This window comes from Oncorhynchus keta, chromosome 25 (genome assembly GCF_023373465.1).
Source record: "Oncorhynchus keta strain PuntledgeMale-10-30-2019 chromosome 25, Oket_V2, whole genome shotgun sequence".
In the NCBI taxonomy this organism is placed as follows: Eukaryota; Metazoa; Chordata; class Actinopteri; order Salmoniformes; family Salmonidae; genus Oncorhynchus; species Oncorhynchus keta.
Genome location: NC_068445.1, coordinates 2853208 through 2875295, shown reverse-complemented (window position 1 = coordinate 2875295; position 22088 = coordinate 2853208). Strand labels below are relative to the sequence as shown.

The 22088-nt window shown below is 44.1% G+C and overlaps 1 protein-coding gene and 1 long non-coding RNA gene across 19 annotated transcripts in view; both read left to right on the top strand.

Moving 5' to 3' along the window:
* Nucleotides 1-3895: 3895 nt before the first annotated feature.
* On the top strand, nt 3896-11092 carry LOC127911661 (uncharacterized). Of its 18 annotated transcripts, none has more exons than XR_008078800.1 (5): nt 3905-4495; nt 5030-5515; nt 5575-6518; nt 6578-6636; nt 7091-11092. It is a non-coding gene; the product is annotated as an uncharacterized LOC127911661 (long non-coding RNA). The 18 variants fall into 18 exon arrangements; XR_008078799.1 differs by having other exon boundaries at nt 7032-11092; XR_008078793.1 differs by having other exon boundaries at nt 6914-11092.
* Nucleotides 11093-12372: 1280 nt separating this feature from the next.
* The window catches only part of LOC118358017 (rho-related BTB domain-containing protein 2-like), a 56728-nt gene continuing 47012 nt past the window's right edge, over nt 12373-22088 (top strand). The window contains exons 1-3 of the mRNA XM_035735376.2: nt 12373-17031; nt 17114-17315; nt 17408-17511. Of these exons, the coding sequence (XP_035591269.1) occupies nt 17124-17315; nt 17408-17511 (296 nt within the window). The 5' untranslated portion in view covers nt 12373-17031; nt 17114-17123. The remainder of the gene's footprint in view (nt 17032-17113; nt 17316-17407; nt 17512-22088) is intronic.

Sequence of the window (22088 nt, the reverse complement as noted above, 5' to 3'; positions counted from 1 at the left end):
TGTAACACTTATGTTGTGTTTATGAAGGCATTATGAAGGCTTTATGAGCCGTCATTTAAAGCGGAACGTTATGGTCCTGGCACCACCCTACGCCAGGGCCCTCACCTCCTCTCTGTAGGCTGTCTCATTGTTGTTGGTAATCAGACCAACCACTGTTGTGTTGTCAGCAAACTTGATGATTGAGTTGGGGACGTTCGTGGCCACGCAGTCATGGGTGAACAGGGAGTATAGGAGGGGGATGAGCAGGCACCCCTGTGGGGCCCCTGTGTTGAGGATCAGCATGGTGGAGGTGTTGTTGCCTACCTTCACCATTTGGGTTGGCCTATCAGTAAGTCCAAGACCCAGTTGCACAGGGGGGGTTCAGACCCAGTGCGACGTGTGTGTGCGAGCGAGCGTGCATGCGTGCATGTTTAGGAATGCCAGCGTCACTCTTTTCGACAAGGTTGCCTGCCCCTCCAATAACACCATCATCACCCTTCACCCTTGACCTCTAAGTTTCCCTGAGGACAAGCAAGCAGCAAACTCCACTTCCCTGTGCAAGAAAAAAACAAGCTCCCTCCCTACTGACTTTGAAATATCCTCAAGTGTTGGGGGACTGTTGGATGGCCCACTTTGGCACGGACCTACTTGTGTCAGAGTGTGGAGGCCGATGCCGCTGGCATAGTGTCTGACTGAGGGAAGCTCTCTGTGGGTGTGGTGGAAGATGCTTGGTGTTTTGACAGCTAGATGTAAGCTCCAGTATGGGCATTGGGCATAGGGCATTGGAGTGAGCTGACGGGCTTTTGAGAGTAGTGTCTGTGTGTGAAAGAATGTGCCTCCTTTTGGTGAGCTCTGGGGCATATGTCTCAGGGTCAGGGGCTCTCGGGGCACAGAGAGAAAGAGATACAGACAGGCAGTCAGACATTACTAGAACATACAGAGAACGGCTCAGTTCAAACTGACCTCTGTGGCCCGGTCATCCAGGCACCCCTACTGATCCAGCAGCCTGGGAATACAATATGTGTTCCAACCTTGATGTTGTGTGTGTGTGTGTGTGTGTGTGTGTGTGTGTGTGTGTGTGTGTGTGTGTGTGTGTGTGTGTGTGTGTGTGTGTGTGTGTGTGTGTGTGTGTGTGTGTGTGTGTGTGTGTGTGTGTGTGTGTGTGTGTGTGTGTGTGTGTGTGTGCGAGCGAGTCTGGCAGAGTCTCCTTAAGAGCCCTTGCAAGTTTTTTTTTAAAGAATTGACTTTGTTTTGATAATATTATACCTCCCTTCCTTGATCTATGGCCTCATCTCATTCTCAACCCACCGTTCATTACAGTACACCAGCAAGGAGACATTTCCACACACATTTAACAATAATGTTACGCAGGCCTGCAATTTTAATAACATAGTCATAAAACACTGATACAAGCCTTGTGCTTCTTGCAACTGAAATAGGGCAGCCACAACCACAGCATGCATTTGAATGTTCGCTCACAAGGTCTCTCCTTAACAAGCGCTGCCTTTCCAAATTCTATGACCCCGATTGCAAAACCGTTTTATACAACATTCCAACCCCATCATTCATGGCGTTCCATTTGAGCCACGCCAGAGGGGCCAGGGGGCATCACTTTCTCAGGACTGGTTGCTGTGGGCACTGCTATAGGCACTCCCAGTCAGTGGCATGTATTCATGGATGCCAAGGGAAGCCAGGCTTCTCCAAATATTTGACCAATAAAAAATGTTTTTTTTTTAAATGTAGCTCTGCGTTTTCATAATTTTCAGTCAATTAGCAAGTGGCTGAATCTCACCGGAGAAATCATCCGAGCGAGGGAAACAGCGCCCCTCTGTCTCTTCCGATTCGGATCATTTAATATGTTAGGCCGCTGGCCTGAGACGATTGAAGTTCAATATGTAGCCTAGATGTCGCCTAGTAGGCACAAGTTAACTAGTTAGCTAACTTAGCTGCTTCCTTGATGCCCATGTGAGGAAGTTAGGGTGGCAAGTATTTTAGCTCGGTAGACTATGACAATAAAAACTGAAAGCGTATAGTATGACAGAGCCATAGACCGTTTTGCCAGGCAGTGCTCCTGTTGTCTTTGTGCTTAGTTGGGGGTTCTAAATCAGTAGTTATTTAGTAAAACTGTCGAAAACATTAACTTGCTTGACCATGCTGCAGGTCATACATGCAATATTTGCTTTGTGGACTTCACCGAACAGATATTGCTCTCCAGTTTTGTGACGTGTGTGTAGTTTAATTTATTCTGGCACTGTGAGACTGTTGTCTTTCTGTTGTCACAGCCTTATTATATATCACGGTGGCGTATGAACGAATGGGTTATAGAACAAACAACGCAATTATCACAACATAGGTTGTGATATGGCTTTTCTTTACTGGCTTGGCATGGCTTCCACTGTGATTTTACCCCTGCACCTCTACTGCTCCCACCCCTGTATGGTGAGGGCTGTGTGTGTGTGTGTGTGTGTGTGTGTGTGTGTGTGTGTGTGTGTGTGTGTGTGTGTGTGTGTGTGTGTGTGTGTGTGTGTGTGTGTGTGTGTGTGTGTGTGTGTGTGTGTGTGTGTGTGTGTGTGTGTCGGCTGACGGACAGGGCTGAGTGAATGCATTGACAAGACTGTGGGAACAGGGGGCGTAAACTAAGCTGTTCCCTAGCAATAACAGGCTAGACTCCTCAAGCCTTTCTTTTGGACAATGCAGTACCTAGATCCACCAGGGGATGTCAGCCTATTCCTTATACATAGTAGAGCAGTGTATCCCAACCCTGGTCCTCGAGTACCCCCAACAGTACACATTCTTATTGTAACCCTGGACAAGCACAGCTGATTCAACTTGTCAACTAATCATTAAGCCCTCAATGAGATGAATGAGGTGTGTTTGTCAAGGGCTACCACGAAACGGTGTCCTGCCGGGGGGTACTTGAGGACCCATCGTTGGGAAACACTGCAGTAGAGAAGGCTTTTTGGGTAGCTCATTTAAATGTTGGTCCTAATTCCCACCTTTAATGACAACATTTTCATGAAGAGGTCAGAGGTCATCTTCCTCAGGTCCTGTTTGATTTCATTAAAGAAGGTAATTAGTAGCATACAGTGTGAGGGCCTTTCTGTTCTTGTATGTATGTATCATTAGTCAGGCACCTACATTTTGGACTATACCTACATAAGTGTATATGACCACAGGCGTTTTAATTTGAATGTTGAACAAGGTTATAGTGTTTGATCAAACATTGGACATGTAGGTTCGAGACTACTCAGATATAATGGCAACCTGTTCTTCCTTGATTTACTATGAATCGGATGTGCACATTGTCAATAGTGGGCCAACCTCAGCACTGTCATGAATAGGACAAAGGCTAAGGGTGACTTTTATTATCGTAACCATAGTAATGACCTTATGACCTGTGATGCCAAAATTAACATCCTACAGGACACATTGTCTGGTCACAGTTTATGGGTATTAAGTGTTAAATCTGTGCCCTTATAATGATAATACAAAGTAATGCATTCCATTAGATTATTTTTTATTTTGGGCATTTATTCCCCTGAGGGAAAGCTTAACATTCCAGGCATTGAATTCCCAGGCGTTCCGTCCATGATAAAGAATGGCTAATTCATTATACAGGTGGGGAGGCTTACCTTTCTCATCTACAGTGCCCTCTACAGTATGTGCTCCTATATTTACAGCAGTGGCTGAGCACATGACTGTTGGTGTCACTGTGTGTGGTATGTAGTTGCCATACCATTGAACTTACTTAACTAGCCAGAGAGCCTCACAGTGATATTTGGCAAACATTTAGCTGAATTTGAAATGTTTGTGTGTTGTTTTTGGTGAGTGAAGTACCCTACAGTCATTTGGTTAGCTTGCAATATTAGATCAAGTAATGCGACATCAATAATTGTGTAATAGGCTGTGTCAAGTATTTCAAAATGATAGATATTCAACCTGACTGTTTACATCTACAGTGTGCGTCAAAAGACACGATTTGAATTTGTGGCATTGCTGTTTATAAATAAATCAGAAAGACCGAAGACAGAAGTCGAGTTAACGGGGCGGGGAAACCTGCTTCGGGGTGGTAACAGGAAGAGCACAGCTCCTTACCATTGGCTCCCATCCAACCCGATCTCATGACGCAGACCCATGGGGGTGTGCTTTAGAACAAATCAGCTGGAGAAACAAAAACACAGACGGGTGCCTCATAGGTGACATAGTTAGAACTAGCGATGGTTAATATTTCACCAAATAACCCCAGTTTTAGGTAAAAGTTCAGAGTTAGTGCTTTAGCTAGATGCAAAGGAGTTAGTGAGCGGCCTGGAATCATTGCAAGAGAAAAGCGAGAAGAAGGAAGATGCTATCTTTGTGACAGCGCTGAGTTTTTGGGCAACATTCACAGTAACGTTGGTTCTCTCAAGGCTCTTAAATTAGTTAGTCTTGAGTTAGTCTTCTTGCCTCCGCTCGTCGCCTGTGCTAGGTCGAACTTGGCGCGGAGTGGCATGTGGGTCAATACCGGAACAGTCGGAAGGTAGGGGGGAAACGTCAGTACAACAGTTTTGCATGCACATGGTCACGTGTTCACTTTGTGTTTCGGTTTGTTTTAGGAGATTATGAAATAATCTCACTGGTTCCGAAAAATTGGAACTGTCAACAATAGGCTACAATTAGCCTCTTCGCTCCGGGAGACATGTAGGCTCCAATGTAACACGAATAATGACGGTAGTTTTTGTTGTTGTGCGCAGGTGTCCTGCTGCTTGAAAGCTGCTTGCATTTCGTTGTGGTGCAGCAATAGGCTGGGTCCGTTACGCAAGAGTATCAATGCATCTATTTTGGTTTGTATCCCACTTACCCGCTACGTTAACATGCTTTGGTCTATCAATTCTAACTCGATTAACGTTGGACTTCGTGTAGTTTCCTGACCAAAAAAATGGTCTGCTGCTCCTGTCATTGAATGTCTGCCTTTAGTTCATATTCTATACCTTATCATATGTATTAATTCTAGAGGATACAGGACAAAGCAAGCCACTATAGTGACCCGGGCCTGTTCTGTCTGTGTCAACAGTTAGGAGATAACATGCTGCATTGACCCACATGGAAGAGGCAGCCAGCAGTGTATGTCTTGAGGGAGAGAGAGGCTAGTGAGGGTGACTGTGGCAGACAGGCAGAGTCATGCCCAATGCCAGAGGCTGAGACTGCCAACCATGACAGAGCAGAGGCACCCAAGCTGAAGGCCTGAGCTGAGTGGAGTGACACAAGAGTGACAAATATCCTGCAGTCCAAGGTAACACAGTGTTCGTGTGGGCAGTTGGTTTCCTGGTACATTTGTGAGTGCAATGCTTTCACGTTAAACGCGGACAACAGTGTGAGTGTTGTGAGGGAGGTTCTTTCTAATGATAAGTCGCCTCTTTTGAGATCGCAGAGACAGTTACAGTTTGTGTTTAAGTGCATTTGGTGTTTACATATGTCTAAGCAGTTAGTGGTATTCCCAGGTGATGTTTTGGTGACGTGTATATGGCGCTTATGAAGTTAGTGGTAGTGGTATTCCCAGGTGATGTTTTGGTGACGTGTATATGGCGCTTATGAAGTTAGTGGTAGTGGTATTCCCAGGTGATGTTTTGGTGACGTGTACATGGCGCTTATGAAGTTAGTGGTAGTGGTATTCCCAGGTGATGTTTTGGTGACGTGTACATGGCGCTTATGAAGTTAGTGGCAGTGGTATTCCCAGATGATGTTTTGGTGACGTGTACATGGCGCTTATGAAGTTAGTGGTAGTGGTATTCCCAGGTGATGTTTTGGTGACGTGTACATGGCGCTTATGAAGTTAGTGGTAGTGGTATTCCCAGGTGATGTTTTGGTGACGTGTACATGGCGCTTATGAAGTTAGTGGTAGTGGTATTCCCAGGTGATGTTTTGGTGACGTGTACATGGCGCTTATGAAGTTAGTGGTAGTGGTATTCCCAGGTGATGTTTTGGTGACGTGTACATGGCGCTTATGAAGTTAGTGGTAGTGGTATTCCCAGATGATGTTTTGGTGACGTGTACATGGCGCTTATGAAGTTAGTGGTAGTGGTATTCCCAGGTGATGTTTTGGTGACGTGTACATGGCGCTTATGAAGTTAGTGGTAGTGGTATTCCCAGGTGATGTTTTGGTGACGTGTACATGGCGCTTATGAAGTTAGTGGTAGTGGTATTCCCAGGTGATGTTTTGGTGACGTGTACATGGCGCTTATGAAGTTAGTGGTAGTGGTATTCCCAGGTGATGTTTTGGTGACGTGTATATGGCGCTTATGAAGTTAGTGGTAGTGGTATTCCCAGGTGATGTTTTGGTGACGTGTACATGGCGCTTATGAAGTTAGTGGTAGTGGTATTCCCAGGTGATGTTTTGGTGACGTGTACATGGCGCTTATGAAGTTAGTGGTAGTGGTATTCCCAGGTGATGTTTTGGTGACGTGTACATGGCGCTTATGAAGTTAGTGGTAGTGGTATTCCCAGGTGATGTTTTGGTGACGTGTACATGGCGCTTATGAAGTTAGTGGTAGTGGTATTCCCAGGTGATGTTTTGGTGACGTGTACATGGCGCTTATGAAGTTAGTGGCAGTGGTATTCCCAGATGATGTTTTGGTGACGTGTACATGGCGCTTATGAAGTTAGTGGTAGTGGTATTCCCAGGTGATGTTTTGGTGACGTGTACATGGCGCTTATGAAGTTAGTGGTAGTGGTATTCCCAGATGATGTTTTGGTGACGTGTACATGGCGCTTATGAAGTTAGTGGCAGTGGTATTCCCAGATGATGTTTTGGTGACGTGTACATGGCGCTTATGAAGTTAGTGGTAGTGGTATTCCCAGATGATGTTTTGGTGTGATGAAGTTAGTGGTAGTGGTATTCGTGTACATGGGCGCTTATGAAGTTAGTGGTAGTGGTATTCCCAGGTGATGTTTTGGTGAGGTGATGTTTTGGTGACGTGTACATGGCGCTTATGAAGTTAGTGGTAGTGGTATTCCCAGGTGATGTTTTGCTGACGTGTACATGGCGCTTATGAAGTTAGTGGTAGTGGTATTCCCAGGTGATGTTTTGCTGACGTGTACATGGCGCTTATGAAGTTAGTGGTAGTGGTATTCCCAGGTGATGTTTTGCTGACGTGTACATGGCGCTTATGAAGCGCTGCATGCATATTGAAGTGTGAATGTGTGTATTGTGTACATACATTTGTGTGCCAAAACCCTAGGGCAGTTTAATAGTACAGGATGATGTAGCTGGGTGCCCCTGCCTCTCCCCTGGACCTGTATACAGCCAGGCAAAAACAGCAGACTAGACCAGACTACCTCCTTATATAACCAGTCTGTGCCCCCCTCGCCTGTGGCAGCCGCTGTCGCCACAGATCCCTCTGTCTGTGTTCTCTCAGACACACACACACGCGCACACACACAGATCCACAGACATGACACACACACAGAACTGCATCAATACATAGCCTATGGTTCACATTTTGCGAAGGTGTGAGCGTCCTACCTATCAGCCATTTAGTAATTTTCCATGAAGGGAGGCGACTTAACAGTCAGTTTAAAATGTCCCAAGTTTCTGCAAATGTCATACATTTATAATAACACATCTGTCTTTCCGTACTTGGGATTGTTGTGTGTGGTGTGTGTGTGTGTGTGGTCATCCTCAGAGGGGTGTTACAGGCAGCCAGCTGTGTCATGGTGTTAGGGTGAACTCTAGCCCTGAGGAAGAGGAGGTGGTAGGGGAGGAAGAGCAGGATGAGAGATCGGGTTTATGAAGCGCTGGGGTCGAACGGCTGCTACCACTGGAACGGTTACATAACTCAAAGGGAGAGAGATGAGAGAGTGGAGAGAGACGCGTCTGCCTGCTGCTCCTCGTATGGCCCTAACAGAGAGAGAGACAGAGAGAGAGAAACAGAGGGGAGTATGGTGGAAAGAGAAATGTATGTATTCCATGTAATTTCAGCAAGTAATGTCACCCACATTTGCATGATTGCTCTGAAATGGTTTCTGTATCTAGAAGATAAGATTAGCATTCCTGTGACATTTTTTTATATATAATTTGATCTCTGAGAAATTAAGCTAATTGTTTGCACCCAAATTGGCCATTTTTAATGTACAGTATTCATATAATATAAAATAAATATTGTACCCAACATCCGATTAGGACCATAATTCTTCTTGACAATTAGTAATACCTGAGGAATCCAATAAAATGATCAATAGCCACCCACAGACCCCCGAAGCCAATCCCACCCCAACAACCAGTATACAGTATCAGTTCTCTATGTCTGACAATATGGAGCTGCTGCTTGGAGTATTGCTTCTTCAACCTTTGTAATGTATTCCCTGTGAATCTAGTTATGGTATCAACTCCTAAATCTCATAGATTTCTTTTAGTTATACTTAACTTATAAGCAGTGGCGTAGCACGCATCCCGCATTATTGATAATCAGTATTGAAATACAGTCGGTATTTCTAAATACCCTGGTATACGGTATAAACGGTATATCACCCAAGCCTAGTGTGTGGTGTGTGTGTGTGTGTGTTTGCTCCTTGGCCAGACGGAGTGTAGCAGAAGGTTTGTTTAAGTGTGTGGATGAAGGGGGCAGCAGGCAGTGTCACAGTGATCCTCTCACTGCAGTCTGAAGTCTGTCAATAATTATTGAACCTTTATTTAACTAGGCGGCCTACCCCGGCCAAACTCTAACCCGGACGACGCTGGGCCAATTGTGTTGGGCCAGTTGTGATACAGCCTGGAATCGAACCAGGGTCTGTAGTGATGCCTTTAGCGCTGAGATGCAGTGCCTTAGACCGCTGCACCACAGGCATCTAGGGTGTGTAAGGTGAAGTTTCCCCTAGAAATTGCTCTTGGGTCAATTTAGGATTTTCCCCGCTAATAGTTAAGGTAAGGATTGGGGGAAGGGAAGCTGATCAAACCAGAGAAAAAACTGGATTCTCATTCACATGGAGCCATACCCATCTAATACCACCTTTCATTACTCGCTTTTTCCATTATCAGACAAAGAGGTTGAGGTTGAAATATAGAGGTTGGAATAAGGCCAGCACTGATATAGAGATATATTAGATATTTGGATTTGTGTATGCTCTTTTCCACAGCAACATGTCCCAGTAGCACACCCAAAGAATTGGCCTGCACCTTCCTCAGTGTGTCTGCTTTCCACTATTTCATTTTCAATCCCTGTAATACAGGTGACAGCCTAACAGATGATGGTTTCAGAGCTGGTCATGGGTGCACCTCAGCCACGCTCAAGGTCCTAAACGATATCTTAACCGCCATCGATAAGAAACATTACTGGGCAGCCGTATTCATTGATCTGGCCAAGGCTTTCGACTCTTTCAATCACCACATCCTCATCGGCAGACTCGACAGCCTTGGTTTCTCAAATGATTGCCTCGTCTGGTTCACCAACTACTTCTCTGATAGAGTTCAGTGTGTCAAATCGGAGGGTCTGCTGTCCGGACCGTTGGCAGTCTCTATGGGGGTGCCACAGGGTTCAATTCTTGGACCGGCTCTCTTCTCTGTCTACATCAATGAGGTCGCTCTTGCTGCTGGTGAGTCTCTGATCCACCTCTACGCAGACGACACCATTCTGTATACTTCTGGCCCTTCTTTGGACACTGTGTTAACAACCCTCCAGGCAAGCTTCAATGCCATACAACTCTCCTTCCGTGGCCTCCAATTGCTCTTAAATACAAGTAAAACCAAATGCATGCTCTTCAACCGATCGCTACCTGCACCTACCCGCCTGTCCAACATCACTACTCTGGACGGCTCTGACTTAGAATACGTGGACAACTACAAATACTTAGGTGTCTAGTTAGACTGTAAAACTCTCCTTCCAGACCCATATCAAACATCTCCAATCCAAAGTTAAATCTAGAATTGGCTTCCTATTTCGCAACAAAGCATCCTTCACTCATGCTGCCAAACATACCTTTGTAAAACTGACCATCCTACCAATCCTCGACTTTGGCGATGTCATTTATAAAATAGCCTCCAATACCCTACTCAACAAATTGGATGCAGTCTATCACAGTGCAATACGTTTTGTCACCAAAGCCCCATATACTACCCACCATTGCAACCTGTACGCTCTCGTTGGCTGGCCCTCGCTTCATACTCGTCGCTAAACCCACTGGCTCCATGTCATCTACAAGACCCTGCTAGGTAAAGTCCCCCCTTAAAAAAAAAAAATCTCAGCTCGCTGGTCACCATAGCATCTCCCATCTGTAGCACACGCTCCAGCAAGTATATCTCTAGTCACCCCCAAAACCAATTCTTTCTTTGGCTGCCTCTCCTTCCAGTTCTCTGCTGCCAATGACTGGAACAAACTACAAAAATCTCTGAAACTGGAAACACTTATCTCCCTCACTAGCTTTAAGCACCAACTGTCAGAGCAGCTCACAGATTACTGCACCTGTACATAGCCCACCTATAATTTATCCCAAACAACTACCTCTTTCCCAACTGTATTTCATTTATTTATTTATTTTGCTCCTTTGCACCCCATTATTTTTATTTCTACTTTGCACATTCTTCCATTGCAAAACTACCATTCCAGTGTTTTACTTGCTATATTGTATTTACTTTGCCACCACCACCTTTTTTGCCTTTACCTCCCTTCTCACCTCATTTGCTCACATTGTATATAGACAGACCTGTTTATACTGTATTATTGACTGTATGTTTGTTTTACTCCATGTGTCGTTGTATCTGTCGAACTGCTTTGCTTTATCTTGGCCAGGTCGCAATTGTAAATGAGAACTTGCCTACCTGGTTAAATAAAGGTGAAATAAATAAATTACATTAAATGTCTAGACTGCTGCTTTACACGTGATATGTATAGTATCAGTCACTGGCTGTGAATGAAACCCTACACTGCTCTCATAGTGTCTAGATACGGCTTGGCTGTGAGAGGCAGGTGCGTGCGTGTGAGAGACCTCTGCATAGTCAGGGCGATGGTGTAGTGCTCCAGGACTTCTGTCTGATCCCCCTGAGAAACTTTCCACTGCTCCCAGTTACATCACAGCTCACATCTCCCCATGCCTCACAGCCTACCTAAGCCTATTAAAATGCCAGACCCACGACCCCCCCCCCCCCCCCCCCACCCCACACACACACACAAGGTCTGCAGGACATGGGCGAATAGTGTTATATATTTTTTCAAATATTGTAGTTGCGGTTTGACTTGCGATATATACCAGAACACTTGGGTGAACTGTTGGAATTATAGAAATGTAATGATTTATATTAAGAAGCAAAGTGGAAAGCAGCATCGTTCTTGTTTGGAACAACAACATTTCAAATCAAATTGTATGTCACATGCACTGAATACGACAGGTAGACCTTAAAGTTAGGTGCTTACTTACAGGCCCTTAACCAACAATTCTGTTTAAAAAGGAATAAAAGAGTTAAGAAAATATTGACTAAATAAATTTAAGTTAAAAGAAGGAACATAATAAAATAACAATAACGAGGCTATATCAAATAAAATTGTATGTCACAAGCGCCGAATAGTGACCTTACAGTGAAATGCTTACTTATAAGCCCTTAACCAACTATGCAGATCTAAGAAAAATTAGTGTTTTCAAAGTATTTACTAAAATAAATGGAAGTTTTAAAAATGTAAACAATTAAAAATAGAAAAATAACAATATAATAACAGTAGCAAGGCTATATACAAGGGGTACTGGTACTGAGTCAATGTGCAGTGGCACAGGTTAGTTGAGGTAATATGTACAGGGTAGAGGTAAAGTGACTGCATGGATAATAAACAGAGAGTAGCAGCAACATAAAAATGGGGGACAATGCAAATAGTCTGGGTAGCCATTTGATTAGCCGTTCAGGAGTCTTATTGCTTAGGATAGAAGCTGTTAACTAGCCTCAGTTACCTTTGCTTTCTTGGGTACGGTAAAAATGGTTGACATATTGAAGCAAGTGGAGACAGTATACTGGGATAGGGAGAGATTGACTATGTCCGTAAACACTCCAGCCAGCTGGTATTCGCATGCTCTGAGGACGCGGCTAGGGATGCCGTCAGCCTTGCGAGGGTTAACACCCTTAAATGTCTTACTCACTTCGGCCATGGAGAACGAGAGCTCACAGCGAGAGCTCACAGGCCTTGGGAGCGGGCCGTGTCAATGGCATGGTGTTATCCTCAAAGTGGGTGAAGAAAGTGTTATCTGGAAGCAAGATGTTGATGTCCAAGACATGGCTGGTTTTCCCTTTGTAATCTGTGATTGTCTATAGACCCTGCCACACAGTACCAGTCAAAAGTTTGGACACACCTACTCATTCAATGATTTTTTTACTATTTTCTACTTCCTACATTGTAATCGGATTTGCTGAAGGGAGGGCGGGGGAGGGCCTTGTAGGTATCTTGAAAAGGCAAGTAGCAGTGGTGTAACGGGATTCGTCCTCCTCTGGCGAGGAGTATGAGAGATCGGACCAATATGCAGCGTGGTACGTGTTCGTCATATCTTAATGAACAAAATCACTGAACACGAAAATAACAAATTGAAAGACAGAAACGAAAACTGAAACAGTTCCGTGTGGAACACACAGAAAACAATCACCCACGAAACACTGGTGGGAAAAGGCTACCTAAGTATGATTCTCAATCAGAGACAACTAATGACACCTGCCTCTGAGAACCATACCAGGCCAAACGCAAAATACAACAGAAAAACAGACTGCCCACCCCAACTCACGCCCTGACCATACTAAAACAAAGACAAAACAAAGGAACTAAGGTCAGAACGTGACAAGTGGTCTAGGTGTTTTCCCTTAACAAGTACCACAGTCAATGTGTTGATAGAACTTCGCTAGCGTTTTCCTCAAATTTGCTTTGTTAAAATCCCCAGCTACAATAAATGCGGCCTCAGAATATGTGGTTTGCATAAAGCCCAGTGAGGTTCCTTGAGGGTTGTCGTGGTATTGACTTGGGGGGAATATAAACTGATGTGACTATAACCGAAGATAATTTAATTTAATTGTGGGTTATTCTAGATCGGGTGAACAAAAGGACTTGAGTTGCTGTATGTTGTCACAATCACGCCATGTGTTGTTAATCATGAAGCATACACCCCCAGCCTTTCTTCTTCATGAAGGGTTCTTTATTCTTGTCTGATGAACTGAGAACCCAATATGTTACCGTCCCTGATGTCTCTCTGTAATGAGATCCTCACCCTGAGCTCATCTACTTTATTGTCCAGAGACTGAACATTAGCCAGTAATATACTCGGGAACCGTTGGATGGTGTGCCCGCCTCCTGAGTTGAACTAGTAGTCCACTCCGAATACCTCTTCCCCGCCCGCGGTGATTCGGAGCAGCCTCTGGAATAAGTTCAATTGCCCTGAGGGGTACGAACAAAGGATTCAATTCGGGAAAGTCGTATTCCTGTTCATAATGCTAGTGCGTTACCGCCGCTCTGATATCCAAAAGTTATTTCCGGCTGTATGTAATAACATAACACAAAAAAACATTCTGGGCTAATAATGTAAGAAATAATACACAAACAATTATAAGACTTCAAAGTTTCTTTGGAGCTAGAAGCAAAGCTGCCATGTCTGTCAGTGCCATCTTACATAAGGAAAAAATATGCAGACCTAAGCTTGTCCCCTACCTTCCCACCTTTGGGATAAACACTCCGATTGTTAGGGTGGAGACATGAGCATCTTGTCATTATATACAGATCTCTGGTTTCAGCCGCTTGTGAATTGTAAAGGGAAGTTGGTGGTTGCACAGTGAACTGTTAGGATGCTGGATTTCCCTAAATGAATTGTATAATTACTTCTGTCTAAATCAAATCATTCAAAATTATTCACCAGAGAGCATGACAGACACAGAGAACCATTAGTTTATTTAAAAATCTTTTGCTGTGGATTGTTTCGAATCACAAGTGTGTTTGGGAAGCTTGCGATTTGAGTAGTGCGTGTGGCAATAGGTGTATCTGATAGTCGCGGCTGTGAGTGAAAAGCTTCGAAAATATGTGCAAAAGTAATGTCTTGAGTATAAAATGTTGCATCAAGAAGGAGAGGGGAATGGGGCAAAGATATGGTGCGTGTCTCTCCAGAATGCATTAATTTAAAATGGGTTAAATAATTTTACTCCATAATGAAAAAGTGAAAACAGTTTTCTAGAAATGTTTGCAAAGGTTTGATAAAAACAACAGTATTATTCCGCACCTTTGCTATGAGACTCGAAATTGAGCTCAGGTGCATCCTGTTTTCATTGATCGTCCTTGAGATATTTCTACAACTTGGGAGGTGACCAAGAACCCGATGATCACTGACAGAGCTCCAGAGTTCCTCTGGGGAGATGGAAGAACCTTCCAGAAACACAAACATCTATGCAGCACTCTACGAATCAGGCCTTTATGGTAGAGGGGCCAGACGGTTGCCACTCCTCAGAAAAAGGAACATGACGGCCCGCTTGGAGTTTGCCAAACGGCATCTAAAGACTCTCAGACCATGAGATACAAGATTGTCTGATGAAACCAAGATTGAACACTTTGGACTGAATGCCAAGCATCATGTCTGGAGGAAACCTGGCACCATCTCTACGGTGAAGCATAGTGGTGGCAGCATCATGCTGTGGGGATGTTTTTCAGTGGCAGGTACTGGGAGACTAGTCAGGATAGAGACAAAGATGAATGGAACAAAGTACAGAGAGATCCTTGATGAAAACCTGCTCAGGACCTCAGACTGGGGCGACGGTTCACCTTCCAACAAGACAAGGTCCTCGGATCGGCCCCGCTGAGGTCGGTCACGGCCCTGGCGGAGCGCCGAGAAGACGATCAAACTTGACTATCTAGAGGAAGTAAAAGTCGTAACAAGGTTTCCGTAGGTGAACCTGCGGAAGGATTAATAATTCGACCTTAAGCACACAGCCAAGACAACGCAGGAGAAGCATCGGGCCCAGCCAGAGACCAGACTTGAACCCGATCTAACATCTCTTGAGAGATACCAGCCACCATCGAAGCAGCGTCACCCATGCAGAGCAAGGGGAACAACTACTAGAAGGCTCAGAGCGAGTGACGTTTGAAAAGCTATTAGTGTGCGCTAACGAGCTAGACATTTCACATCGGTTACACCAGCATCATCTCGGGAGTTGATAGGCTTGAAGTCATAAATGGCGCAATGCTTGATGCACAACGAAGAGCTGCTGGCAAAACGCACAAAAGTGCTGTTTGAATGAATGTTTACGCTCCTGCTTCTGCCTACCACCGCTCATTCAGATACTTAGATACTTGTATGCTCAGTCAGTCTATATGCAATGCAGGACACGCTAGATAATATATAGTAATATCATCAACCATGTGTAGTTAACTAGTGATTATGATTGTTTTTTATAAGATAAGTTTAATGCTAGCTAGCAACTTACCTTGGCTTACTGCATTTGCGTAACAGGCAGTCTCCTTGTGGAGTGCAACGAGAGAGGCAGGTCGTTATTGCGTTGGACTAGTTAACTGTAAGGTTGCAAGATTGGATATCCCAAGCTGACAAGGTGAAAATCTGTCGTTCTGCCCCTGAACGAGGCAGTTAACCCACCGTCATTGAAAATAGGCCGTCATTGAAAATATGAATGTGTTCTTAACTGGCTTGCCTAGTTAAATAAAGGTATAAAAATGTAAAAAATTTAATTGGCAAATCAGCGCCCGGAAATACAGTTTTTCGATTGTTATGAAAACTTGAAATCGCCCCTAATTAATCGGCCATTCCGATTAATCGGTCGACCTCTACTACAGAGGGTAGTGCGTATTTTTTCTTAACTGCATTGTTGGGTCAGGGCTTGTAAGTAAGCATTTCACTGTGATACCATTTGATTTAATATTGCGATCTCTCTCCCGCTCCTCCTTTCCCTCCTATTTGTCCACGTACAACTCTCAGAGAGAGCGGTTATTGGTCCACTCCTCTTGCAGCTGCTTTGGCCATTACGTGAAGAACTGTTACATAAGGATAAGATGTAGGAACTTTTACGACTCCCTCTATTGCGATACTGATGTAAACCCACGTGCCTCACTATGTGTCTTAGACAGACAGAGGAGAGGAGAACTAGGGATGGAGCACAGATAAATCCTAGAGTAGACAGGAACTCCCTCTGTTCCCTCGGAATCTCTCAGGGTTGGCTCACTCTCTTCCCTACTCACATAGGCTAAGGTAGGCTGTACAGTACCATTTTGTTTTGGCCCCGCACCTGAACACCTGCCGCTCAGTGGCTTTGGCAGCTCTAGGACTTCAATGGACATGGAATATTCCAAACGGGAACATTGTGTTTTTTTGTAGCTTTTATTAAGCAAGACCTGACATTGATTGTTTTAGGCCTGTAAACAATATTGTCTCGATCTGTAGCAAATGGGACATAAAATGTATGAGAGGAGCAGGTGTTGGTGGGGGGGGGGGCAAGCGGGATTGCCGCTGTCCATTTGTCTCGTGTCCGATGAATGGGTGCCAGTTTTTTGGGCCGCTACTGTGTGTCACTGCAGGGACGAAGTGCCACACCGCCGCATCTATGTCAATGGAATAATAATAAGCCTATGAATCTTTCAAAACGGCCTATTTATGGGACCACGGTTTGTTCAGAGTGGTAGGACAGGATTGCAGGTTTGGTCTGCCCATATCAGCTGTATCAATATATCACCTGGCAGAGGGGGAGGGGGGTGGTGTCTTACATGAGTGCCCCTCAGCAGATGGGATCATCATTCACTCCTCCAAAAATAAAAATCTGCCACTGGGGCTGTGCTCTGGTTTATATAGTTGCCTCTTGTTCTCTCTCTCTCTCCTTCTGTTGTGACATAAATAGCCACTCAGTTTTTTATTTCTCTGCCCCCGTACCATGTGTTCACTCTGGAGGAGTTTGGCTGGAGCTGCTCGTTACTGGTCAGTGCGGACTCGGGCTTCTAGCCTTGGCCAAGCTTTTCTGTTGGTGATTGATTTAGGAGCTACCCTGGACGTTGTCTTGGCCAAAAGCTGTTCAGTATTGTTCCGTTTGTACCTGAATACTTCACTCAAAGACATGCTCTGGAACTTTGGTGACTAGTAAGTATTTTTTTAAACATTCCGCTTTGGTATGGATGTGTTACTTTCTAACCCCCACTCTCTCCTTCTCCCTCTCTCCCAGGGCCCTCTCCATGGATATAGACACAGACTATGAGCGGCCCAACGTGGAAACCATTAAATGTGTTGTGGTAGGGGACAACGCGGTGGGCAAGACTAGGCTCATCTGTGCCCGCGCCTGCAATGCCACCCTCACACAGTACCAGCTGCTCGCCACCCACGTGCCAACTGTCTGGGCCATTGACCAGTACCGCGTGTGCCAGGAGGTGGGCATGGACCCATGCGACACACACACACACAGGCACAGCCTGAAAATAATTGTCTCACGCTGTGGTGTGGTGTGTGCCTGTCCATCTAGGTGTTGGAGAGATCACGGGATGTTGTGGATGAGGTCAGTGTGTCCCTGAGACTATGGGACACCTTCGGTGACCATCACAAAGACAGACGCTTCGCGTACGGCAGGTGAGGGGGCACACAAACATGCACACACACACACTCACTGAGAGGCCGTGGCTACTTTCGGGTCAGGGTACTTGTTGTCCAGACAGATTCTGGTAACTGACCTAATAACTCAACCTGCCTGGCTATAATGCAACCCCCTACAATGCAACACCCCCTCTCCAGTGTCTAAGGCCATGGCATTGTAAAGGATTGACAAGATTTAATTTGGCTAAAATCTACCCAAATTCCCCACCGTTCACCTCAGGAGACTGATGTGGCTTTTGGGCTTAAACACACACACGCACACGCACACTATTACATATACACATGCACTGTCACACGTGGTCATTGTGGCTGATATGTGCGTACTGAAATCTAGATACAGTATCAACAAGATCTCATAGTTTCCCTTTCGAAATTCAACGTATTATGGATGAACTTCTATTTGTGACGCGGTAATTCTGTGTGGTTACAGGGTTAAAACAGAAGCAACTCAAAGGTTAGCAGTTTAGGCATTAATTCCAAATGGTTAAGGTTAGTGCTGTGGTTTTGGGAGGCTGGCCAACCTCATATCATAAGTATGAGTATAGCCTAATAGCTACAAAAGTCTCACGTTGCCATACCTCCAAAACCACATCGTTGTCACATTAGGGAAGCCTGGTTCGCGTTAAGGCTACTAGGAAGGTAACTACAAATACTTTTTTGCTAAGGGCAGCTGTTTAGCTGGTTAAACAAAGGTTAGCCATGTGAAGGCGAACATTTATGCCCAAGTCAAGAACTACTCATTATTCATGAAAATCGCAAATGAAATGAAATAAATATGCTAGCTCTCAAGCTTAGCCTTTTGTTAACAACACTGTCATCTCAGATTTTCAAAAATATGCTTCTCAACCATAGCAAAACAAGCATTTGTGTAACAGCTTTGATAGTTAGCATAGCATTTAGCGTTAGCATTCAGCAGGCAACATTTTCACAAAAACCAGAAAACCATTCAAATAAAATCATTTACCTTTGAAGATGTTTTCAATGAGGAGACTCTCAGTTAGATAGCAAATGTTCAGTTTTTCCTGAAAGATTATTTGTACAGGAGAAATCTGTCCATTTTGTTCAAGTTTGGGTAAGAAAAACCCAGAAAATTAAGTCATTACAACGCAAACCTTTTTCCAAATTAACTCCATAATATCGACAGAAACATGGCAAACGTTGTTTAGAATCAATCAAGGTGTTTTTCACATATCTATCGATGATAAATCACTCGTGGCAGTTTGGTTTCTCCTCTGAAGAAAATGGAACGCGCATGGACCTAGAGATTACACAAATTGTATTGTCATGCATTAAGTAGATCTCCTAACCAACTTGCCAAAACTATAGTTTGTCAACAAGAAATTTGTGGAGTGGTTGAAAAATGAGTTTTAGTGACTCCAACCTAAGTGTATGTAAACTTCCGACATCAACTGTACATACATACATTACATACATACTGTACATACATGCATACATAAATACATATAGTACAGTACCAGTCACAAGTTTGGACACACCTACTCATTCCAGTGCTGGGTATTATTATATTCCAAGGAAGACGTACATGTATATTTACTCTCCTCCATCAGACAGACATAACGGGATCATCTCTATCCCTCTCACCCAGACCTTTCAGACATAGCACTGATCCTCACCCAGCCAGCTAGCAGGACTTAATCCACACACACACACACACACACACACACACACACACACACACACACACACACACACACACACACACACACACACACACACACACACACACACACACACACACACACACACACACACACACACACACACACACACACACACACACACACACAGAGAGAGAGAGCAGGATGTTTTGAGTGACAGAGAGTGTGCATGTGTGTGTGTGTGGCTCTGCTCCCTTTCAAATTGTCGTGACTCATTGTCTGTGTTTGCTCAGCCAGCCTGCAGTCAGCTGATAGCACAGTGCCAGCTCAGCTGTTCTCTGCCTGTCTGTTTGGGCGTTGTGGGGCTCAACATCTTGCCCTAAACCCACTATCTGATCGCCATGCCACCCCATGCAAGCACCCTTATTTTTATTTTAGTATTATTTATTTAACCAGGTAGGCTAGTTGAGAAGACATTCTCATTTACAACTGCGACCTGGCCAAGATAAAGCAAAGCAGTGCGACACAAACAGCAACACAGAGTTACAAATGGAATAAACAATAGAAAAGTCTATATACAGTGTGTTCGGATAAGGGAGGTAAGGCAATAAATAGGACATAGTGGCAAAATAATTACAATTTAGCAATCAAACACAGGAGTGATAGATGTGCAGAAGATGAATGTGCTTGCAGAGAAAGAGAGGGTCCAGATTGTCTAGCCCGGCTGATTTGTAGGGGTCCAGATTTTGCAACTCTTACAGAACATCAGCTGTCTGGATTTGGGTGAAGGAGAAATGGGGAGGCTTGGGCAAGTTGCTGTGGGGGATGCAGGGCTGTTGACCGGGGTAGGGGTAGCCAGGTGGAAAGCATGGCCAGCTGTAGAAAAATGCCTCTTGAAATTCTCAGTTATCGTGGATTTATCGGTGGTGACAGTGTTTCCTAGCCTCAGTGCAGTGGGCAGCTGGGAGGATGTGCTCTTACTCCATGGACTTTACAGTGTCCCAGAACTTTTTGGAGTTTGTGATACAGGATGTAAATTTCTGTTTTAAAAAGCTAGCCTTTGCTTTCCTAACTGCATGTGTATATTGGTTCCTAACTTCCCCCAATCAACTACTTATAGGTATGCTCACACTGTCCTCTCTGTGTACAAGAGTATTTCATAGGGTTTGTTATTTGATCATAGGGCTTATATATATATTTACACTACCGTTCAAAAGTTTCTGGTCACTTAGAAATGTCCTTGTTTTTGAAAGAAAGGTACATTTTTTTGTCTATTTAAAATAACATCAAATAGACCCAAAATACAGTGTAGACATTGTTAATGTTGTAAATGACTATTGTAGCTGGAAACGGCAGATTTTTTTTTTTTTTTTGGGGGGGTGTATCTACATAGGTGTTCAGAGGCCCATTATCAGCATCCATCAGTCCTATATTCCAATAGTACCCGCAAAACACCAGTCTCAACGTCAACAGTGAAGAGGCACCTCTGTGATGCAGTTCTTCAATGCAGAGTTGAAAAGAAAAAGCCATATCTCAGACTGGCTAATAAAAATAAAAGATTAAGATGGGCAAAAGAACACATACACTGGACAGAGGAACTCTGCCTAGAAGGCCGAGTCGCCTCTTCACTGTTGACGGTGAGACAGTTTTCAGCCATGCTAACATAATTGCAAAAGGTTTTTCTAATGATCAATTCGCCATTTAAAATTATAAACTTGGATTCGCTAACACAATGTGCAATTGGAACACAGGAGTGATGGTTGCTGATAATGGGCACAGTCTCATTGGGCACAGTATGCCTATATTCCATACAAAAATCTTCCCTTTCCAGCTACAATAGTCAGTTACAACATTAACCATGTCTGCACTGTATTTCTGATCAATATGATATTTTAATGGACAAAAAATTTGCTTTTCTTTAAAAAATAAGGACATTTCTAAGTGACCCCAAACTTTTGAGTGGTAGTGTGTGTATGTATGTATATATTATAGTCTCAATTACTAATTTATTTATTACTTATTTATTTGTATCAAGACGTTATCAAAAAGTTAGGCTATTATTGATTTAATGCCAACAGTATGTCACTCTAATGACTAAATAGGTGAGTTATTAACACTTCTGTCAACATTATGGAGTGACATAGTGCTTGCAAAATCTCTAATAACAGTGGGAAGTGTGTGTCTGTATCTAGGGATCTCTGCTGGGTTGTGTATACACCAAGCAGTCAGCCAGTCAGTCAGGAGTTTGAGCTCAGCCTCGCTCTATATTCTGTAAAAACACTTAACACCTAGCTTTGGTTACATAATGTTAGCTAGCAGCCCTGCTGACCTTTGTAAATTGACTTGACAATGACAGAGTAGGGTGAAGTTGCCCCTAGATGCTGAACTTGGGTCCGTTTTGGATTTCCCCCCACTAATAGTTAAGGTTAGGTTTGGGGGAGGGGATCCTAGATCTGTACCCAGCCGAAACTTCAACAAAAAAAACTCCTAATAGTTCTTATTCACGTGCAGTTGGTAAATGATTGGCCAACGGTGTCAGTGAGCTATATAGACTCCCAATGTGTGTCAGCGTGTTTTGTCTTCTCCTCTCTGACTCATACATGGACGTATGAACATTCACATGGACAGATTCATCAGACCGATGCAGGGATAGTCACAACCCTTACCACAAGGGCAAAAGCACAAACACACTAACATTTACATTTACATTTAAGTCATTTAGCAGACGCTCTTATCCAGAGCGACTTACAAATTGGTGCATACACCTTATGACATCCAGTGGAACAGCCACTTTACAATAGTGCATCTAAATCTTTTTAGGGGGGGTGAGAAGGATTACTTACCCTATCCTAGGTATTCCTTGAAGAGGTGGGGTTTCAGGTGTCTCCGGAAGGTGGTGATTGACTAACATAGATTGAAGCAGTCTGAGCCATG